At 35.4% G+C, this 22938-nt stretch overlaps 1 protein-coding gene across 3 annotated transcripts in view; it reads left to right on the forward strand.

Annotated features, from left to right (window-relative positions):
- Positions 1–21163, forward strand: part of LOC135417207 (sodium channel protein type 1 subunit alpha-like) — a 92788-nt gene extending 71625 nt beyond the window's left edge. For all 3 annotated transcript variants that reach the window (XM_064660990.1, XM_064660989.1, XM_064660991.1), the window contains 6 exons: positions 8091–8372; positions 14570–14623; positions 14951–15088; positions 16796–16900; positions 17267–17537; positions 17899–21163. In XM_064660990.1, coding sequence (XP_064517060.1) covers positions 8091–8372; positions 14570–14623; positions 14951–15088; positions 16796–16900; positions 17267–17537; positions 17899–19067 — 2019 coding nt within the window. In that variant the 3' untranslated portion in view covers positions 19068–21163. The remainder of the gene's footprint in view (positions 1–8090; positions 8373–14569; positions 14624–14950; positions 15089–16795; positions 16901–17266; positions 17538–17898) is intronic.
- Positions 21164–22938: the final 1775 nt, after the last annotated feature.

Below are 22938 nucleotides of genomic sequence, written 5' to 3' on the forward strand. Positions count from 1 at the left end.
AATATCCTGTAGAAAGTTTTGCACATTACTGTTAATACATTAAGCCCACACCAAAACACTGTGATCTGAATAGTCACAACTATAGATATTTATATAATTGCAGCATACATTTTTGCATAATTTTAAAACCCCTATATGTTCCATTAAGTAAATCACTCCAAGTGTATACAGACAACATGAAACAACATATAACATATATAATCCTTTCTTGGAATCTGAAGTTAGTACCCTTTGGCCTGTGTTGGAAACTAGTTTCTATAATCTTGATAAAATGCCAGTAACAGTATTATCTTCCTTAGGGTTTAGAAATGTCCTGCAGGAGACATGTTGGTGATGTAAAAATTCTACATTCATTATAATAATTAGAAAAATCCACTTCTTAGAACTACAGCCCTTGCAAGCACCAGCTGAAGAGGGTATCATTAGTGCAGGAGTTTTTACAGCTTCAGTGTAAATGATATATCAGCATAAACTGTGTTCAGTGTAAATTTATCATCCTGTCTCACAGTTAAGGATTATGTATTCACTCTCAAGAAAGTGTATTTGCTATTTTCTGCAAGTTTCTCTTAAAAAGAGAGGAATATATTTTGTTGATCTAAAGATTTTGAACTTTCAGGGATTTTTTGAGGACTGTGATCTTATTCATTACCTTTGAGTTTTAAGGAGTCTATGAGACGTGTTATGTCTCCTGAAAGACAAAGCTTTACAAACTTTGGTGTCAGAAGACTCTGTGTATAGATGTTCATAAATCATGCAGGAAATATCCTAGTTTTTTTTTATTATAATTCTACAATTAGAAGAGGACTATTGAAGTATAGTATATAATTGAAACTGATATGATTTTTTTTCCAGATTTGCGTTTGTTGTATCTTAAAGAAAATCCTTACTTTTAGAATCAAAATTTAATGAAATTTGAATGGGAAACATAATATAGTTTGCATTTTAATTGGGAATGTTACAGGGCATGTAAAGGTCAATAACATTTCATTAATGCAACAGGAATGGCAAAAAGTTGGGGTGTTTTCACTGCATTCTGTGAAATACAAAGATACTGTTCCCACATCAAGTAATTACTCTGTTTTTATGCTCACGTTTCTTTACGATATTTACCAGGTCTTCTCAGACAAAGGGAGTCGTGATTTATTGCTTGGCAGATAATTATTGTACTTTATCATACAGTATGTTAAATTATGTCTTTTCTTCTGTGTTTTCTTCAGAAGTACTTTGTAGTACACTTGATTTCTGGTGAAAAACAGAATCAGGCTGCTCCAGAACCTCCAGTCTTTTGTTAAATCCAAAAGCATAGCTTGCTTTTAATAGTTTGTTATGTGAATAACAAGTGCTTGTGTTGCCACTTTAACCAAGTTGTATTTTCTTATAAAAGCAACAGAACTGCAGAATCATCTAGTTGAAACTATCTGCTAACAGTGGTAGCATTCCAAAATATAAACTCACCACCCAATAGCATGAAATTTCTCCAGCACAAAGTGTTATAAAAATAATTTGTGCATTAAATGCTTGAGGAAGTATTTTCCTTTCTTTGAAGATAAAATTCACAGCATTCTTCAGTCAGGTGCACTTGTACAGTCCCAAGAACAAAATACAGTAATTGGCTTCTTAAGGGAGTGATTTTCTTTTTCTCTGAGATTTTTTGTCTCTTACTTCATCTTTATTTGTTCATTACTGTTCAGATTAAGATTTACTTGTAACTCCTTCTCAGGTCTCTTTGGTTCTTTCCATATGCCTGCCTTTGCATACTCTCAGTTAAATACAACTTTTTCTTTACAATCACTGCTTTAAATTGTAGTTTTCAAATAATCTTCCCTGGGTATTCCCATGTAGTTTTCAAATAATCTTCCCTATGTATTCCCAATGTAATCTTTATTTTACTAAAAAAATGAAGACTCGGTCATAAATAATTCTTTTCAATTGATTCATATGAGATGCTTCTCATGCCAGTTCTAACAGTGACCAAATGCATTCATTTTTTATTTCAGGATATTATCTTTTGTGCATTTTTTTTAAATTAATTTAAAGAATAGTATAGTCCCACTATCATAATTTACTTCTATAAACTTTCAATTTACTAATTTTTAGTGATCGTGACTTAAGGTTAAACATTAATTTGCTAGAATAAGATTATAGTTTTATTTTTCAATTTCCTTATAACTCTGCTAAACATTTTTCCAAATGTTATTTAATTCTGGCCTTACATAATAATAGATGATGTAGTTAAGGATAAATTATATATATGTACATAGCATTAAGGCAATGTGTAGCAAAGGTGGCAACTAGTTCTTTTACTATGCACTTCTTAAAGGCAAAGCCACAAAATTATTCTAATTTTGGTTGGAAGATAGATAAAAGAAAAAGCCAGACTCTTCTTAGATGTGCCCAGTGGTAACAAGACAACAGACATAAGTTGGGTTATGGGAAATTCTTATTTCATATAAGGGGTTCTAGGGAAGTTTGTGGTTTTATGTTTTTAATTTGGAGGGGTGGGGGCATTTCATTTTCATTTTTGTGGGGGTTTTTTTGTTTAGGTTGGGAATTTTCTTTTTGCAGTGCTGCAAACACTGGAACAATTGAATATAATTAGTGGATTATAGATCACACATTCATACCAACACGGTGTACTACCCTGGATTCTGTTTGTGGGACAAAGTTATGAAAGTTAGTTTCTTGCAAGAAATCCATCAGGATAAAATAAAGAGGAGTAATTAATTGAAATGAGAAGGTTTGAATAACTTGGATTAATCTACATTTTTAGATTCCTAGAATCTAAAAATTCTTCTAGTTCCTCCCTAGAATCATTAATCTAGGGAGGAATTATCATGTCTTTCTCTCACAGATATATTTAATTCTCATCCTCTGTTGTCTCTACAGCCAATTCATAGCTGATCAAGCATATGCAGCATGCTTCTTCCCAGTGTACCCATTCCAAGCTACTCAATGAGAAAATATGTAGTTTAGAGGTAAAAGAATTATTACAATCTCTCTCAGTTCCTTTGCTATCTTTCCTCCTTCCCATTCTGTCATCATCTGCTAGACTGCATTGTCCCATAGATTTTATTACCTGTTATACACATTGACAAAACAGGATAAATTTTCTTTATTGTCTATGAATAAAAGTTCCCATCTACATTACTGCTGTGGCAATGCACATATACTTTATCGCTTCAACATAAGGAACTTTTAATGCTTATATAGCCATACATGGCATCCCTCTTCCATCAAACTCCATGTATACACTCAGATGAGACAGGGTATCTCATGTGGGAATATTTTCCTGGAATTGCATCTTCAGTTATCTTCCTTCATGGGCACCTCCAAACCTCACACTAAGCAACTGTGGGAGAGATCCCAGAGCCTCTGCTGAGGATCAGTCTTAATCCTGTGCACTGGGCAGTGTTTGTATTCAGTCTGCTGGCCCACAGGTCCAGTACCTCCCTTGCTTTTGTGACAGAAACATTTTCAACTGATGTAGCTACTCTTAAATTAAGCCTCATAACTATTTCCTCCAATCCCACCGACTCTCTGCTGTGTTATGATTTGTAGAAGTGGCTCCTCTAACTTCAGAGAAAGGCAGTTTCCATCATCATTTCAGTCCCAGGGAGAACAGGAAGCCATTATTACAGCATCATTACCCATAGCGGTTATCTTTTTGATTCAGGGATGGGCTTTCTTCATGCTCTGCCTCAGATGCTCCTTTGATCCCCTGACTGGGAAAGTCAGTGTATTCTTTACATCTCTCTTGCTTCAGCTGTTCCACCGTTTGAGAGAATACACCTCTCTGTTACTTGATACCCACTTAGTCAAATCAGTGTGGTTTCAGCATCTTCTAGCCTTCCTTGTGTGTTGTCTTCCAAGTCCTTCACTATGAGAACATGCTGAACTCAGATCATGTATGTCACCTGCGCCTCCATTCCTGTCCACTCACGGCTCACCTCCTGCTCATTCCAGCAATCTTACCTATGTGATGCACTAAGAATCTAAACCAATGTCTACTTGCTCACTTCTTCAACTTTCAGTGCAAATGGTCTCTCTGGCAGCTCTTTGGGAACTTTTCCTGTTTAATCATAAAATTATGAAGGTGACAACTTCCAAAGTGGAGGCAACTTTTCATTTTAAGTGGGAAGAATGTTCCGGACACAATCCTATAATCTCTTCCATGCCAAAGATGGTAACTTCCTCTTCATTTACACCAGGAACACAGTTTGGAACTTCTTCACAGAGTCTGCGACCGTTATGGGGAAAGTGGATAAGCAGATTTTTCATGGTTTCTTTACAGATTTCGGGAGGCCCTGATTACTCAGCTCCAAGGTAGAAATTCCTAGAAAGTCTGGGCTGCTGAGGTGCCGGGATCTATGGAAAATATTTTGCTGTGGGAACTATTTTGCTGTGGGAACATTTATATCTCACTATTCAGCTATGTCTCCCACAGCAAGGCTGAATCTAGTAAAGTTTCCTAATATTCTACTCATACAGCAGGGACAAGCTGGTGTTTTGCACAATCCTCATTCTATACATATGAACAGGTCTGATAGAAAAACTGATTTTTTTTCTAGTTTTTATTGTTTTCTTTGGAGAGTTGTCCAAAAAAAGATATAAACAGCATTAAAAAAGAACAACTGGACTACTACTTTGTCTTGACATAAAGTCATATCAGCCAGAAGATAGGACAGACAATTAGTGTTGCAGTAATTCTTTTATCTTATGTATAAATCTGATGTTGGAAGATAAATATTATGAAAATGTAAGCATGAAAAATTGTGTTTATATATGAAATACTGCTTTGTTCTAGAGGAAACATGACAGTTTTTTATTCCTGGATGAATATGAACGGAAATGAAAAATAGTCTAGAGATCCTTTGTCTTTGTAGGTATCAGGTGTTGCTTCTCACTTGCTCTTATTGCTGTTCCACCTACCTGAAGCTATAGGAAGGTGAACAAGCAGAATCAACTTGGGCTTTTGCAGCTTACTCACTGGAGTCAGCCTGACCAACAACATCCCAGCCTTGAGGAAATACATAGGTAATCTACAAAACCAAACAAACAATTATGCAAACATCTTTTTCCAATTTACTGGCATTATATTCTGTATGAAGAAATAACAGAAAATAAGCCCAAGAGAACAGACCTTTTAAAATAAAAAATACATTTTGAATCACATATATCTGATCTAGACTTAAGGAACAAGCCAAAATAAGAGCTGTAGTTGCCAATATTTTCTTTTAATTTTCTACAGACTTTTTCCAACAAGATGAGAATGACAATTTTCATTTCCTAAATTAACTCATTAAGAAATGCTAATTGATCTCTTTTCTGCATTCAGTTCACTTTTCAATCGGTTCTCCCTTTCTTCTTTCCATTTGCTGTAACTTATGTGTGTAGGTGTTGTCTGTGTATGTACGGGTGCTATCTTGGATATATATTATGTAAGTTAACGTCGTGGTTATCTTGACATATCTCAGGTAATTCCCAAAGCAAATACCAAAAAAAAAATAAATCAGAAAAATGCTGTTAAAGCAATTACCTTCAACTGTATGTGTTGAAGAAATTAAAGACTTCTTCCTAAGGTGGACTTTACAGTCAGCCGAGCATCTGACCAGAGTGTAAAAATGCAGCTTTACATTATAAATATGATAGAGGAAAGGCTCAACACTGGTGGGGAGAAAAACGTCAAACAAAACCAAGATGCAAACGGGAAACAACTTCTATAAGTTTTAATTTTCTTTTCTTCTTTTCTTAAAAAACCTTCCAGGGGGACTGGATAGCTCAAGGGGTTGGTAATAGGATACAGAGCCTTTCATCTCTAGGTCACCAGTTCGCATCCAGGCCAGGTCAGTAGTGACCAAAAATTGTTACCATGTGATGGGTTTTCAGTGACCTATATGAAATAAATTGTTGGAAGCATTGTTGGAACATTTGCTAGAACCTGTTCTCTTTTTATCCAAGAAGATGTGGCTGATCTTTTCATAGTCTCAGTGGTGAGACTGCATTACCCGTTCATCTAAAGATGCAAGACACACTGATGGCATTTTGTAGAACTCTTTCTTTCTACAACTATTATCAATTCATAGTTGTTGTAACAATTACTGTAGCTGTTAGTGTTCTGCTGCGTGTTCTGGATCTGTGCTGTGGTCCAATGGATCTCAGGGTTGTTATAAAAGTAATTGCTACAGGCACTCAATTCATGCAAAACCATTCTTCGTGGGAGCACAGGTAACCATAATTTGTTTAAGTTGCAGAACTAAATCCCCATCTTTCTTTCTTGATATCTTTATTTTCAGGTTTTCCCAAGATTAAACAGAGGAATTCAATCAGTGTAACACATCCGGAACATTTTTATGAGTGGAAAAAAAATGATAAGACAAAAACTAGCTGGCTTAGAATTTCAAAGCAGCAATAACATAATACAGTGTCATAGACCAGGTCATACTTGGAATAAATTCCAGAATTTCTAATTCCATCTCTAATTTTTATGTTGTTCTCAGTTCCTTCAAGCAAAGTATCAACAGATTTATGTTCAGAATATTACTGGGACCTTTTTAGCCTTTTTAAACACTTCTCAAAATGGCTAGCTTATGCATACATTACCTAGATACTTCACATTTTCTAAGAAATCTCAAGAAGCAAGAATGCTTCTTTTAAAGCTCTCATTAAAAATAGAAGCTACAAAAAAAAAAGCTAAATTTAAAAAAAAATCATGGTTTTATAAAAGATAAGGATTATTCTCAGTTACAGAAAGGTCCCATTTCTACTGTCTTGCAGCGGAGGAGACCCTTCTAAATAAGGAGAAAATATGCCCTGAAAATAACATTTCTACCTCAGATCTCTAAACAGGTCCTAATTCCTGGCCATAACATTTGGGAGGAGGAGGGTGTGCTGAGTGACGAATAACACAACCACAATATTCCTCTTCCAAAGGCCTTCAAGAGGCTGTGAAATACAGGTAGTAAGACTGAGCAGTTCTGAGCTTCCTCAGAACTATTTTGGTAGTGGGAAGAATGCATCTATATTGCAGGGAACAAAGATGGTCTAAGACAACTTAATACTCTCCAAGTATCCATGCCAATCTTTTCCTGCCCCACTGCAGGACTTGGATTACTGAGAATCAGAGCCCTACTGTATGTTTTATTTTACATTCATACAAGGTTCCAAAAGTTTACACAGGAAAAAGAAATTAAAACAAAATATAACTTTTAAATGAGAATCCGGTATTGGATACTTAAGGATAAATAACTGCTCATCATAAAACTTTTGGTAGCTCTGACAGACACATGTGATTAATGACTGAATATATCAGAACAATACACTTTTTATTGACATAAGGTTTATTGACATCTTGCCTGCAAGTGACTGAGAAGGCAACTGGCCAAAAGTAATTTAATGCAAAATCAAAAGCTCTAAATATGTCCTTCTTTAGATAAATGAAGGGTATTGCTGACTTACACTTAATACATGAAACAATATGACTGGAGCTTGAAATAAATTATGTTGATTCAAGTAGACACGTATTGCAAAACTGTCTTGCTTTTCTATACAAAGAAATTAATCTTTGTTATAATCTTGCATGGAACAATAAGGCAATAAAGATATGTATTTAATTTGTGCATAATCCTTTTAATGTAGAGCTTAGTTTCTAGATTCATGGCATTTGTGTTTTCAGCTTAAATTTCAAAGCTATGTTGATCAAATCTACAGGTTACTATTTTTTTTAGACATTTTAAGCTATAATTTGATGCATTTTTAGAATTTTGTTATGTCTATATTTTCATTCAACACGTTTTTTTCTTTTTTATCTAGAATACATCAATGTTAGGCTTCATCTTATTACCACCGGGTCTTCTCTTCTGTTTTTCTATTAATGATTTTCATTTTCTCACTTATTTTCCTTTCATTACATGTACTAATATTAATAACTTAAAAGAACAGTGCAATGCTACAGTTATTAATGTCCTGCTTTAAAATTTATATTATTAGTTTCTGAACAAGGATTTATTAAGCATTGGTGAAACAGTATACAAAACTTATTGCTGTAAATATGCTTATACTCTTTTCTCTCTCCCCCTGTATTTGTGTACTAGGTGGTTGTGAATGCCCTTTTAGGAGCAATTCCATCCATCATGAACGTGCTTCTCGTTTGTCTTATATTCTGGCTAATTTTCAGCATCATGGGAGTAAATCTGTTTGCTGGGAAGTTCTACTACTGTGTTAACACCACAACTGATGAAAGGTTTGAAGTCGACCAAATCAACAATTTTAGTCAGTGCGAGGAACTCATAAAAAACAATCAAAGTGCCCGATGGAAAAACGTGAAAGTAAACTTTGATAATGTAGGATTTGGGTATCTTTCTTTACTTCAAGTAGTAAGTGATCACTCTTTATATACCTTTTACTGTTTATATGTAATAGTGAAAAGCAATTCTAGCAACAAAGACAGAAAACATTTACCTGATTATTTTTATCTGTGACTTAGTAATACCACTGCACTGGTAATTGATTAATCTTTTCATCATAAGCAGCAAGTAGAGCCTATAGGATGAATAAAGAATTTTTAGGACATCTAAAGAAACAAGTGCTGTTCTTCCCTTTTATAGCTCCCTTAGTCCTCCATCCCCTTCCAACTTTTAAAGTTTCTAGAAGTACCTAGGAATGGTATTCAGCTACCTGAATATTTTTAAGTTTTCCTGTTGCTGAAAAACAAACATCTCCATTGGTGTGATTAAGTCACAGAGAAGAATTCCAGGTAGTAAACCTCATCTGTCATGTAGCTACCACAAGTGCAGACTTAGGTGATCTAAGAAGCAATTTCTCTTTCAGGAGAGAAATAAGAAAAGAAAAATATCACTGAATACCATAATCTATGAAATATTTTCCCTGATATTTCTGTGCATAAGCACCTAGTGGGGTTTATTTAGCAAAAATCAGGGGAAGAAGGAAGAAAATACATGCAGAAAGATACTATAAGATTAGGCATTTACTATCAAAAATTGTGTCCACACAATACAATCTGTCTTTGTATTTTGAAGTAGTTAACAGGCTGACCCAGCTTTAATCAAGAAAATTCTGAACTCTAGCATATGTTGTGTGTCTTCAGCAACCTCTACGGTTTTTTTTAGGTTGCTGTCTAATTCTGTAGCATCTTAGGTTTCATTTTTTTAGCTTTGAAATAAGTTTCTAGCTTTTATGCTGGCATGTGAAATCTCAATAGTACAAATCATTAACATGATGAAGTTGTATCAACATGGTCCTGCACAAAGTCTAAAACAGTAGTTCTGAGCAGTGTGAACTGCCTCTCCCAGATAACATATCATCTTACCTGTGTGACTGATAACTCTGACAATTTAAATAATCATTTCATTATGATTATTTACTTTACTGTCACATCAGGAAAGAGTGGAGACCGACCAACAGTATTAAAGAAATAAACTACTGAATACAACCTGGTTTTGATAACAAAATTTTATTGTAATAGAAAGAGTTTAAATTCTTATTTTCTTTGCCTTATTTATGAAATCCACTGACCCAGAGGGCAGAATGTTTTATTACACATGTTCAGGATAAACAAGACATCAACAAAACTCAAAAATGATGATGGGGTTTTTTTGTGTGTAAGTAGAATGTCCATGTATTGCTAAAATGCCTGTAAAAGCATGAAAGGGTTTTTTTGTTTGACATACCAGAAAAAAAAGGGGCACTTCTCTCATTGCACAAAACAGACACTTGGCCCTGCATCTTTTAAGGTTTGGTAAGTAAGCCACCAGTAATAACTTTGGAGTTATGGAATGATAAGAGCCCTAGGGCAAAGAAAGAAAAATATCAGCTTGATTTTCAATTAATGTATTATAATGTGCAGAATCTATATTTTTCTCCTTCAAAACACAATTCATAAATGTTTGAGATTCTTACATTGCTTTCTCAATCAAAGAAGACAGTTATAAGGTGATTTTCTATTTGATGTATAAAGTACTTTGAACGAGACTCTAGAACAGGGCTCCAAAGCCATCACGCCCAAAAGAAACATGAAAATTGAATAGATATGTCATTGTCCTTGATTTACCTACCCTTCCTAAACACCTTGCAGCAATAGTAATGATGATTAAATACTAAGGTATTACTCAAATAGAGGTATACATTACTATGTCAGAAAGAAAGATAAAGCTATTGAAGCTTTAGTATTTGGCCTAAAATAAGATACTGAGCCTGAAAAATCTGATTATAAAATCATGTTTGCAAATGGATTATTGTTTGTGAACCTAATGTGAACATTAATGGCCTTTTTAAAACATCCTAATGATTAGTTGAAAAGTCTACTGAAGTCATTTGGTTCTCCACCTTAACTTCTGGCATAGACTGCTGTTAGGTTGTGATGGACCTGAGAAAATAAACCCATAGAGGTCAACGTCATTTTTCTGATGACAATCTCCGTGATAAGTATCAATGCACGAGTTACTGATACAGGTCCCTATTTTCAGGAGTCTACAAACTAACTACAGAAAGCTTCCTCTTATTCCCCAGTATTTCCATTCTCCATTCTGCCCTCGGACTCACGCCTTTTGCATCAGTTAAACAATGTAAATCTCTTCAGCTTTTCTGTGTTACAGGAACCATAACATTAGTGTTACTTTCTGTGTCACTATCTTGAGTGAATACTACTGGAAGTAGTACCATTTTCATGACAAAAAGTGGAAATGAAACCAAGTCAAAAGAACTCCAAAACACCAAACCTGGACACTGAGGACTTTACTATTGTGGGAAAGACATAAATAAGTCCTCTGAAAAACTTTTTTTTTAATATTTCTTATAGTATGTGGGTCTGTTCATCCCAGAAATCTCTTCTTTTTTGTACAAGTTATATAGAAAAGAAACATAGGTATTTCACACAGAAGCATTCAAAAATTGTGGGGTAATTTCAGAAAGAAGTATCCTGGGCTCAAAAAATAGAAATGTGTCATAGTAGCATTTTAAGCAAAAATTACCCTCTGATAAGCTCTTTCTTGAGTTTACTTGGTAGTGCTGGCAAATGAATTTCTGGAATGAAGGACCGAAGAAAATGACATAACCTAATTTTTGGTTGGGGTTTGGTTTTTGTCTTTTTTCTTTTGGGAGACAGGTGTGTGTGGAAAATCTTTAGTATTACAGCAATGTTACAATTCTTACTGCCCAAAAATACAGGCTGACCATATATGTCATTGATAAAACCAAGTTTTATAGACTTTGTTGATCAGACTATTTTCCAGAATTCTTACAGAATCTGAAGTATAAGTACTTATGCCATCAGCACATAAGTACACATTCTCTCTGTAAGATTTTTTTCTTCAATGATGCAGCATAGATCATGTTGGTTTGTGTGGATCTTCAAGCTTTTTTTCATTTCTTAGTCTGAACTTGCTTGAGTATTTCTCTATCCCTAAAAAGAAGCATCAAAGCAGAGACAGATATACTGGAGAAATTCCTTTCACAATTGGCATGCATCAAAGAGTGAAGAGGAAGAGGTTGGTGTACACAGAGATGTGGCATCTGCCTTGATAATTTTATGGCCTTATGCCTTTTAACTTGAACTTAGTGTTTGGATTCTTTGGTAAGTAAATCTCACAGAGGCCTGCTTTTATCCTGCTAGTAAGCATATACCCTGCTTGCCAGGATAAAATGTGGCAAACCAGTGGGTCTCAAAGCACAATATTATATTATACTCCTGTTACTAATATCAATAAGAAAATACATCTTGTGAAGTGCAGGGTAAAAAAATCAGAAGTTGAATTCTAGGGCTAGTAGTTTAGGATACCTTCAAAGTTCCAGTAGGTCAGTGTTTTAAAAGCAAGATGCTATTGTATCTCCAAAAAGGAATCTTCCTGGTGTTTATTTCTGGTAAAGAAATTGAGTAGTGAAACTCCAGCATGACTTACAACTTCATTAAAAATTATTTATCAGGGGAAAAAAAAGTCTGTGTACTTTTACCAATATTTAAGGAGAAGAGGGATTGTTGTTCTGTTGTTTTTTCTAACTACATTTGAATCAGCATTTGAATATGTGTCATTGAAATTTCCTTGGGGGAAAAAAATTTGGAACAGATGCTGATTTCAGTTATACTGCTGTAATCTCTGAAATCAATTAATTACTCCTGATTTAGTGTCACTGAAAATATACAATATATTTTATATGGTAATATGCAAAAAGGAAACTAATAATTTGATCTCCTGTCATTTTCTGTGTTATTTTCTATTCCGTATGCACAAATATTCAAATGATATCTTATTTTTCATAAAGAAAACCTATTGCAGATAAATATAAGCAGGCCTACACATCTACAGTAGAAATAACGCTATCACAAAATGTGATGCCTTGACTTTCTTTCTTAATTTCTTCAATAATTGTAAAATCTTACAGTTTTGTGAAAGCCATTGTGGAAAACGCAAGATAGTAATGTGTTATATTTCTATTTTTCCATGCCCACACTCTTTTCAAGTTTCCTTTTTAACAACAACAATAATAATAATACAGATCAGTTCTTCAGTTTTCTAGCACTAGCTGAAAGGTCCTGTCTGTTTATAGTGCAGTACTTTACTGATCATGGTGATGCTTAATATTTAAAAATTAGTCTGCTTTTTTTCATTCACTCTAGTCTAGGTTACACTAATAAATTTACAAAAACCCAGTAATAACTCCATTTTGCCTGGAGGATGATATACAATGATCATCATGTGTCTGAATCTGAGGCAACAGCACACACTTTGGAGAAGTGCCACTCCATCATCTTTTTGCTATAAAAGTATGCTAGTTATTTGCATTTAGAGTTTCAGGCTGAAGTGCTGATTTCAAGTTATCACATTCCAAAAAAATGCAAATAGTGTACCAAGACAGAAACAAAAGTAGCACTGTAAGACATGAAGTAATCATCCTGTCCTATTTAGACCTCGTTAGATGAAATACCGAGTCCCGTTTTGGTTGTCATTTCAAGAGATGAACTAGTGTAAGAGAGCTCAGAGGAGAATAATGAGAATGATCAGAGGTCTGGAAAACAAGATCTGTGTGGAAAGATTGAAGGAAGAGTGATCACTGTCTAAAGAAGAAAAGCAGCAACAATCAGTTTGCAATAAGTAAAAGATGCTGCATGAAGGTGATTATTACTGTTCTCCAGATATGTAATGACTATGACAAGTGACAGTCTTAAAAGGCAACAGAAAGATGTAAGTATTAAGAAACAATAAAAGCAAGTGCCGGAATAAATATTTTTTTATAAGGTTGTGGAGTGTTCACCATTAAAAGCCTTTGAGAACAAGTTAAACATATATTAGTAATTACATAAATAAAGCTGATCTACTTCTCCTAATCCCTTGCAGTCCAAGTATTCCAAAAGGACTTCTTCAGCTGAGACTTCTACTTTTTCAGATTTATTGTTGATTTATTGATACTACACTTTGATTTCACCATTGCCTGAACTTCATATTTTCTGTGTTGACCCCAAGATGTGAAAGTTGTTATATACTGGATTTGTTTCTAAGGATAATCATGCTCTTTTCAGTATTCCACTCTTTCAAAAGTGTGTAAGGGACCTCTTTTCCTATAAGAGAATAATTTCTTCTTGTTTTAAGTTCACTTCAGGATGAGGCCAAACTGCTGCATAAGCAAAGGCTTTTTGAAACTTTCACTAGAAATTAAACCTCAAGATGATGGTGATACAGCAATAACCATGGATGAAGAGTGTTCCACTCCTGATTCCATTCTGCAACTGGTCTCTATGGCAAGAAATATGAAGGAACCAATGATCTGCAGCCTTGTTTAGCAAAATTATAATGAGGATTGAATGACAGAGAACAGCCTACTTCTTTCCTTTATTTTGAGCACGACTGGATTAAAAAATTAGTGATTTCTATTTGGAGATGTTGTCTAAAAAGATAATTGCTACAACAGAGAAAACTACTTTCTGTTTGAACTCTCCGATTAAGCGATCTACACTTCACCGTCAAATATAAAAATTTACAGATTTTGGGCAGAGGAAATAGCTATAAAATTTCACTAAATGCTGTCATCTATGAGGCATATTAAGTATTCAATGCACATAAAACACTTGTGAAAATAGAAGTATTAAATCAAGTATAATCTTTCAAAGTATAGAAAAATCTAAATTCTGGTTGATAGGAAAATACCTCTTTTGAGCTGATCAAATTTTTGGTTCCCTTTCATTGCCACCTTTTGACTTGAGAGGGAGGAATTACATATCAGTCTGCATTGAGGGCAACTCAGTTACATAAGGCTACTTCTCAGCCTTTGCAGTTGACATGATTTGATGAACTAAAATGATACTGCCTTCCATGATTTTTGATAATTAATTAGAAATAAGAAATAAATTGATTACGCTTACTGATTAAAATTTTCATATAGAGACAAACTAGTGGGATACACAGCAGTATATCCGATAAGCAGCTCTGTAGAAAGCCAAGAGACAAAATTCTTAGAAATCTAATGTTATGCTAATTATTCCTGGTGCTGTAGTGAGTTGCTGGAAATTATTAAATGAGTTGTCTTCAAGCTCTATGCTTAAACAGGTGTGTACTGTTTACAGGCTACATTTAAAGGCTGGATGGATATTATGTACGCAGCTATTGACTCAAGAGATGTAAGTACTGCAAATATTTCAGATTACCTTTTTTCTTGAGGTCTGTCTATCAACAAGTGTTTTACATAAGCATTTAATATCCATACAACAGAATGAAAAAAGAAATTAATTAGTGTGAGATTCTGTGGTAAAAAAATATGGAATACTGAATGCAAACTGCCAGATGCTCTCAGCTATAGATGGAATGGACAAAATATGTTGATAAATGTGATAGGAGTATTCTCCAAACACAAAATATTGGAGACATTTTGCACAAGGTTGCCACTAGTTCAGTTGACGTTTTCACATGAAATCTTAGGAATGGTGTTTCCCTTTTTTTTTCCTTAGGTATTACAGCAACCCAAGTATGAAGACAACCTGTACATGTATTTGTATTTTGTTATCTTTATTATTTTTGGGTCTTTTTTCACCCTGAACTTGTTCATTGGTGTCATTATTGATAACTTCAATCAACAGAAAAAGAAGATAAGTATTGTTTCATTTCCCTTCTAAAGATATTCTAAAATATTGCATTTTTGCAGGTGCATGATATATGGAAAGTACACCCATGGTTTGTTCAAAATGGAAAAAGCTGAAGTATATTAGGACGTAAAATCATACCTCTAGTAGGCATTAACATCACAAGATTTTTCACTGTAGTGAATGGGACAGTTGTTGTCAATGTCCAGTTTAGTCTTCCTCAAGTCACCTGCTTTTCCATGCCTGACCTTCATGAAATCACCTTGCATGATCAAACCACTGACTTAGGTCTCTACATCAAAGCACTCATCATTTCTTGAATTTTCTTTCTTCTTGATTTGTAGCTATTCTATCAGCACACAAACAACTAACTAGCTGGTCATGAAACATAAAGCATTATTTCATCACACAACTTCAGGTGCTATTTTAATGGTCACTACAGATGCTGTTTTAATGAACTCAAGTATTCAAGTTCTACTTTGTGGCACTGAAAAATCTTAACCACTTGTAGCAGGAGTGGTTTCGAACTATCTCAGGGCCTTTTTTTTTTGTTTCACAGTGCAGATGTAGAAAATCTCACTGGTATAGATGGTCTGAGTATAAATGCTCATCTTTAAAATTATTTTCTGTAAATAAATAAAGCAAAGAAAGCTAAAGGACGAAAGCAGCTACGAATTACTAGTTTACTTTTACTTTACTGGGCTGCATCACTTTCTTTGGGTTTATATTAACAACGAGAGATGCTAAGTAAGATTTTTGGAAGCTGTACATGGTAGAGACCTAGAGGTATATGGTTAGGGAGCCTGTCCAGCTTAGAGTCCATGCAATCCCATGTCTTCAAGCTTCCCATGCACTCATCCACAAAGGGCTGTATCCAATCCCATGCATGCATTGACATTCCTGGAATTAGATGTCTGCAAGTATCTTTTATCAATGAAAAATTTTCTTCATGAGGTATGGGAAGTCTGATAGGTTTTCATTCAAACTGTCCCTAAGAGGAGGTTACTATGGATTTTGCCTAGGTTGCCATGAATGACCCATAATTCTCTCTTTATTGTTACGGTCAAACACCAAAGGCCTGTTCAGGCTTTTGCTAAACTGAACTTCATTGAACATGGAAGCTAATCAAGATAAAAGACTTAAAAGAGAACATTTTGCTCTTAACAGTATCAAGAGTGCTTCAATCTTTAGCTAAGTTTCTCCAAAGTCTGATAATCCATCTTCTCAAAAACCTTGAAGACTTTGAGTCCCAATGCTAATATTATGATTGCTAGAGATACCTAAAGCACTAACACAGTCATGTACTGAAAACCTGACTTTGTCTGCTTCCTTTGTTTCACTGAAATTGCAGAAGTGACAGTACTGAGCAGTTCAGACTATTTGAGCTTCTTTTACTTCTACTACTTACTGTATCTCTTCCTATAAACGAGGTACTGAAAATGATTTCTTGGAGGTCAAGGAAAATAACTGTAGAGAAATGTTGCATTGCTTTTTGCTTTTGTGAGATGCAGTACTGGATGCCCAGACAACTTCTAGACTAAATGTTTACTTTGGACAGACAGCTGCATTTGCCAGCTAAGATATTTTTCCCAATTCAGTATTCTTGATTTTCATTAAATCAGTCAATCAATCAATCAATCGTATTTTTCTAAGAGTTTTTTTCAGCACTGCATATGAATGTGATTATAACCAGTTTTGATTTCATGTTTTTACTTTGGAGGTCAAGACATATTTATGACAGAAGAGCAGAAGAAATACTACAATGCAATGAAAAAGCTGGGATCCAAAAAACCACAAAAACCTATACCAAGACCAGGGGTAAAATTATTTATACACATCAGACCAATAGCTATTTACAAAGAGTTTTTACTGATACAGAGAGAGCAGAAATATGCCCAGGTGAAAATTACCATTGATTGTGTATTAGTCAGCAGAAATGGTAAATAAAAACAGAAAAAAAATATTTTTCCCTGACAACCATTTTATGTATGAATATGCAACTGAGGAGGCTGAACTAAGCCATTGTATTTGAGTATTCAAGACCACTAGTCTTAAGTACCACTAGACCACATTTTTATTGTAGTCTCATAGGCCTCACTGCATGTGGTTTTCTACCTTATTGTAACAGGAAAAGAAAAAAATTACAGTTTGTATTGAATGTTTCTTTTTTACTTTCCTCCTCAGAATAAATTCCAAGGCATGGTCTTTGATTTTGTGACACAGCAAGTATTTGACATCAGCATCATGATTCTTATTTGTCTTAATATGGTTACCATGATGGTAGAAACTGATGACCAGAGTAAAGAAATGGAAAATATTTTATACTGGATAAACCTGGTGTTCATTGTCCTTTTCACTGGAGAATGTGTCCTGAAATTAATTTCACTTCGCCATTACTACTTCACTATAGGCTGGAACATTTTTGATTTTGTGGTTGTCATTCTCTCAATAGTAGGTAAGTTTTGTTTATTAAAGTAAAAAGAAGGTGAAATGAATAAGAGGTGAACTTTTACTTGAATAGAGCTTATATGGTTTAGCTTTTGCCTTTGCAAGATTTATCAACCAAGGCATTCAACTTCTCATTTTATCTCATACTTTAGCTAAACCAACCATCAAAACTGTTACAATCATTCAACATATATTGCACCTGCAACTATTAAGTATAACTTCTATAACAGAAACTATTCAAGTGGGATCTACAGAATATCTTGGATTGCTACACAGAACCAACAATTTTAAAACTATTTTTCTAAATTTCTATTGTGATATGGAAATTAAGTGATAATGTGTCTCGGTTTTCTTCTTTTCTTTTTTAGGAATGTTTTTAGCTGAGATGATTGAGAAGTACTTTGTGTCCCCCACACTATTCAGAGTCATCCGACTTGCCAGAATCGGTCGAATCCTGCGCCTCATTAAAGGCGCCAAGGGAATCCGCACTCTGCTTTTTGCTTTGATGATGTCTCTTCCTGCTCTGTTCAACATTGGTCTGCTGCTCTTCCTGGTCATGTTCATCTATGCCATATTTGGCATGTCCAACTTTGCCTATGTTAAGAGGGAAGCTGGAATCGATGACATGTTCAACTTTGAAACGTTTGGCAACAGCATGATCTGCCTGTTTCAGATCACCACGTCTGCTGGCTGGGACGGTTTGCTCGCCCCAATTCTGAACAGTGGGGAGCCCGACTGTGACCCTAACAAGGCTCATCCTGGGAGCTCTGTGAAAGGTGACTGCGGCAACCCTTCTGTTGGGATTTTCTTCTTTGTCAGCTACATTATCATCTCCTTTCTGGTAGTGGTGAACATGTACATTGCTGTGATTTTGGAGAACTTTGGTGTTGCTACTGAGGAAAGCGCTGAACCCTTGAGCGAGGACGACTTTGAGATGTTCTATGAGGTTTGGGAGAAGTTTGATCCTGATGCAACACAATTCATGGAATTTGAGAAACTGTCTGATTTTGCAGCAGCACTTGAGCCTCCTCTTCATTTACCCAAACCAAACAAAGTCCAGCTCATTGCAATGGATCTGCCGATGGTGAGTGGTGACAGAATTCACTGCCTTGACATCCTGTTTGCTTTCACAAAGCGTGTTTTGGGGGAAAGTGGAGAGATGGATGCCCTCAGAATACAGATGGAAGATCGATTTATGGCATCCAATCCTTCAAAAGCTTCCTATGAACCAATTACGACTACATTAAAACGAAAACAGGAGGAAGTATCTGCTGTTATCATCCAGCGTGCTTTCAGACGTTACCTTTTAAAACGAACAGTAAAACAAGCTTCCTTTATCTATAATAAAAACAAAACCGAAGGAGGGGCTGGTCAGGGTATGAAAGATGAAATCCTTATTGACAAGTTAAATGAAAACTCATTTACAGAGAAAACTGATATAACTGCATCAACAGCAGTTTGTCCACCTTCTTATGATCGTGTAATGAGGCCAGTCAAAGAAAAGCATGAAAAGGAAGATAAAGATGGTCAGAAATAAAAGCAAATCACAAACAAAATCATATATGTGCAAAATAGTTCATAGCCTGTAAGGATCACGTGTTTGTGTCAACAGGACTCCTGAAGGAGGTCTATGCCAAACTGACAATTTTTACAAATATACTGTACATTAAAGGTCAGTGCCTATTAAAAGACAGTGACCCCTTGTCAGTGACTGTGACTGTGATAAGAGGAAACAACCTTGACAGGAGGTTACTGTTCTCACTACCAGCTGACACTGCTGAAGAGGAGAGAAAAAATGGCTACACAGACTGTAGGGACCAGTTAAAGGGGTGCAAAACCAAGTATTTGTGTGTTTAGCATAAAACAATATGGTAACTGTATCCACTGTTTGCATTTCAACTGCCACATACTTCATATTTTTACAAAATCTGTGTTGGTGGATTCATCTTCTTTTTATTCATATGTTGTTTATTATATGTGACTATTTTTGTAAATGGGGCTTCTGTTTGGGAAGGGGATTAAGTACACCTTTACAGGTACAAGGGCCAGGTGTTCTATTATATGACTAATATACACAAAGAAATTATTTGCATGAAGGCATGCTGCACTTATAGATCATGCATGAAAATAACATAAAGTCACAAAGAAAAACAGGTTTTTTTAGTACAGTGTTTCTGGAAAGGAATAACAGATTTTGAGGTGCTTAATTAATGTATTCATGTTGTATCATGTCCAAACAAGTCTTGGTATGCCTGTAAAGTCCCCTACAACTCACAAGAATAGTAGAGATGGTTTATTTTTTGCACAAACCATTAAGTTTCAAGCGGTGCAAACTTCTTTCTAGGTCTGGAGTCACAGATTTTGTCTTTGTCAAATGTCTTTCTGCATACAAATACTAAATGAATCTGCCTCAGCCCTCCAAATTGATCAAAAGGAGCCCTTTATAAAGTTGTTCTGCTTTATCCTGCAGTATTGTTTAGCCATCTTCAGCTCTCAGTAAGGTTGATGTTGTTGTACACGTTAATGAAAAGCCCTCTGCTATGTAAATAGTAATTTTTAACCTGTGGTGCATGTTTGAGCAAACAGATAATGACTTTAGCACATTTATTGCATCAAATATGTACCACAATAAGTGTAGTGTGCAAGCGTTCAACAGGAAAAATTACGTATTATCTACCATTATAGATAGTTTGGATGCAATCAATGCATGTTTATATTGCCTATGCTGCTGTTCCTTTGACTGTCCAGGATCCTTAAACATTGAAAGCCATACATCAGAGCTAAGTGAAATAAACTACTCAACAAGACCTCATTCCTCCATACCATTAAGCAATATTTTGCAGCTATTTAGGAGCTTATTTGTTTTACATTTCTGAATTTTCAGTGAAGAGCATATACTGTATATCCAAACTGTACAGACATGTTGAAAATTACTAAACCTGTTGAAAATAATGTTAGGATTTTATAAGCAAATATAAATACTGTAAAAATCATTTTATTTTATTTTTCAGCATTATGTACATAAAACAAGAACTGAATTTTATCTTCAGGTTAATGTCACACCATTTTTGTTACTTTCTGTCCATAGCACTTTTTCACAGAAGAACTCCAGAGAACAAGATACAACTACATGAATGGATAGCTGTAGGTTCTTATTTTTTACAATATTTGCCAACATGTCACTACTTTCTGCAAAGTACGTTCATAATTTGCTTCAAAAAATCTAAGTTTTTTTGCAGTTGGGAAATGGTCTAAAGTTCAAATTGAATGTCTAAGCAGTGCCTGCATCATAAGTTTTCAGATACAACCTTTCTTTCACAGAATCCTTAATCTTTTCTCATAGTTACTCACAGATTTAATTTTTTATTCATGCTGCACTAGAACAGCTCTAAATGTTATCTAGGGTCCACAATATTTTTTCACAAAGAGAAAGTAGCAAAATTGTATAATCCAACACATCAGGACATTTTATGTTTCTTACACAGGAAAATTAAATATAGATTACTTTTATTAAAATTATTGACTAACTCTGTATTAGTGAACTGCATGCAGGAAAATGCTACTATTACCCTAACTGATGCTAAAAAACATTATTAATGCGTCAAAATAATAAAGATTACATTTTTTATTGTATGTTCCTTTTCTCTTTATTATCTGACATTAATATAAAAAGATATGCTTCTAAAACCACAGAATGAGACAGTACTGAAAACCTTTACAGCCATACTGTTCTTTCACTAGCAAATCCTTAGGACTTGCTCGTTAGTCACCAACTAGGAATTTCTACTTCAGTGTATGTTAGACAGTGAGCATGATGATTCTGCATGTATCAATAGTTCTGCCCTGAGTGACCTCATGACTTCATGCAGCAGCCCCATGCAGTGGGGTACCACAGCTGTGCTGACTGTGTCCCACGAGGCTCAGAGCATTTAAAGAAATGAGAACTGAGCATTCATGAGTTTACAAAGACAAAATGAGTATTAAAAATAGTATTGGATACATGACATTCCCCAACTTGGATTAAGGACCCGTTTATTCTTGATGGCTACAGTTCACAAACAGGCTAAAGAGCATCTTGCACTCAAGTGCATTTCTGAAAAAGGTGAAACAGAGTTGGGATGAATAACCACTGGTCTTTTCCTCAGGAATTTTAAGAATCTGTCTCAAAGCACGATGTTCCTAGAAGCAATCATTTGTGGATACTGATATGGAAAAATGCAAATGCTGCTGGAAATTGAGCCTTCTGGTTGTTCTTTATCAATCACTTCAGTGAATTTCTGAAAATATTAATTTTAATGTTTACATAATTTTATATTGCATTTCCCTACAATTTACAATGAAAACACTCAGAGGTGAATAGTGAACTTAGTATAAAACCAGATTAGGAGCAATTGCAGTCTGTAAGCTTGCTCAGTGGCTATTGCAGAAATAAAATTTCATAGCATCTTCCCTGAAATTCATCAAAAGTCATTTGAGAGTGGGAAATGTTTCTCCTTCAAATTGTTCGTAAATGCATTATGAAAGAAAAAGGTCTAAGACTTCGATAGAAAAGCCTAAGTATCAAAGTGAAAAGATAAGTATTTTCAGATTAATATGTAGACAAAATATGTCTTTAAAGTTTACCTTTAAAACTATGTAAAAACCCCCTTGTTTCTCATGCCACTTTTAGGTTTTAAGTGTTACAGAAGCCAAAATGTTGCTTCAGAACAAGTCAAACGTAACTTAAACAGAAAATTCAGAGGATTGTCTTGGCCAACAAGAAAACCCAAATATGTTTACACGGTGCTGCTTTGTCTCCTTCCTGATGCTGGGATAAGAAGTGTGTGATGGAGGAGTCACACGTGGGGTGGACTTGCTTGGAAAGCTCACTCTGAGCGCTCTCTGCCGGAAGGTCAATCAGCTTCTCGTATAGATTCAGTGCAGGATGGGCTCTGCCCTTGTTCTGGGTGGCATTCCTGACGGCTTTCCTGTTGGACGGAAGGCGTACCCGTTCCAAAGGAACGCTGTTCAGCAATTTTTGTTCCTAGTGTCTAGAAATTATGGCTGAGGACGCTTTCACCTCCAGAGGAAAATCTGAATTTTGCTAGTCTTTGCACCTCTGTAATTCTCCAGGAGGAACGAAAGGGGGATGAGGTAAAAGCGACCTTTCTATATCGGATTTTATCCTATTGCTGTTTTATTTCTAAGAGAAGTGTCACGTAATTCGAAGTGCTCAGGGTTGAGTCACATTATGAAATCTATGGAGGGTGGGCCACTTAGTCGTATGCTCAGCCAAGAAGCAAGAAAACAAACAAATTCCCGAAGCTCCCCCTCGGCATTCCGGCTGTGACTCCTCCCGAGGGACAGCCGGCGGCACCGCCCACCCGCCGACAGGGGGCGCAATAGCCGCATTCCGCCGCCTCCACAAG

The sequence above is a fragment of the Pseudopipra pipra genome, chromosome 7, assembly GCF_036250125.1.
Source record: "Pseudopipra pipra isolate bDixPip1 chromosome 7, bDixPip1.hap1, whole genome shotgun sequence".
Classification (NCBI taxonomy): Eukaryota; Metazoa; Chordata; class Aves; order Passeriformes; family Pipridae; genus Pseudopipra; species Pseudopipra pipra.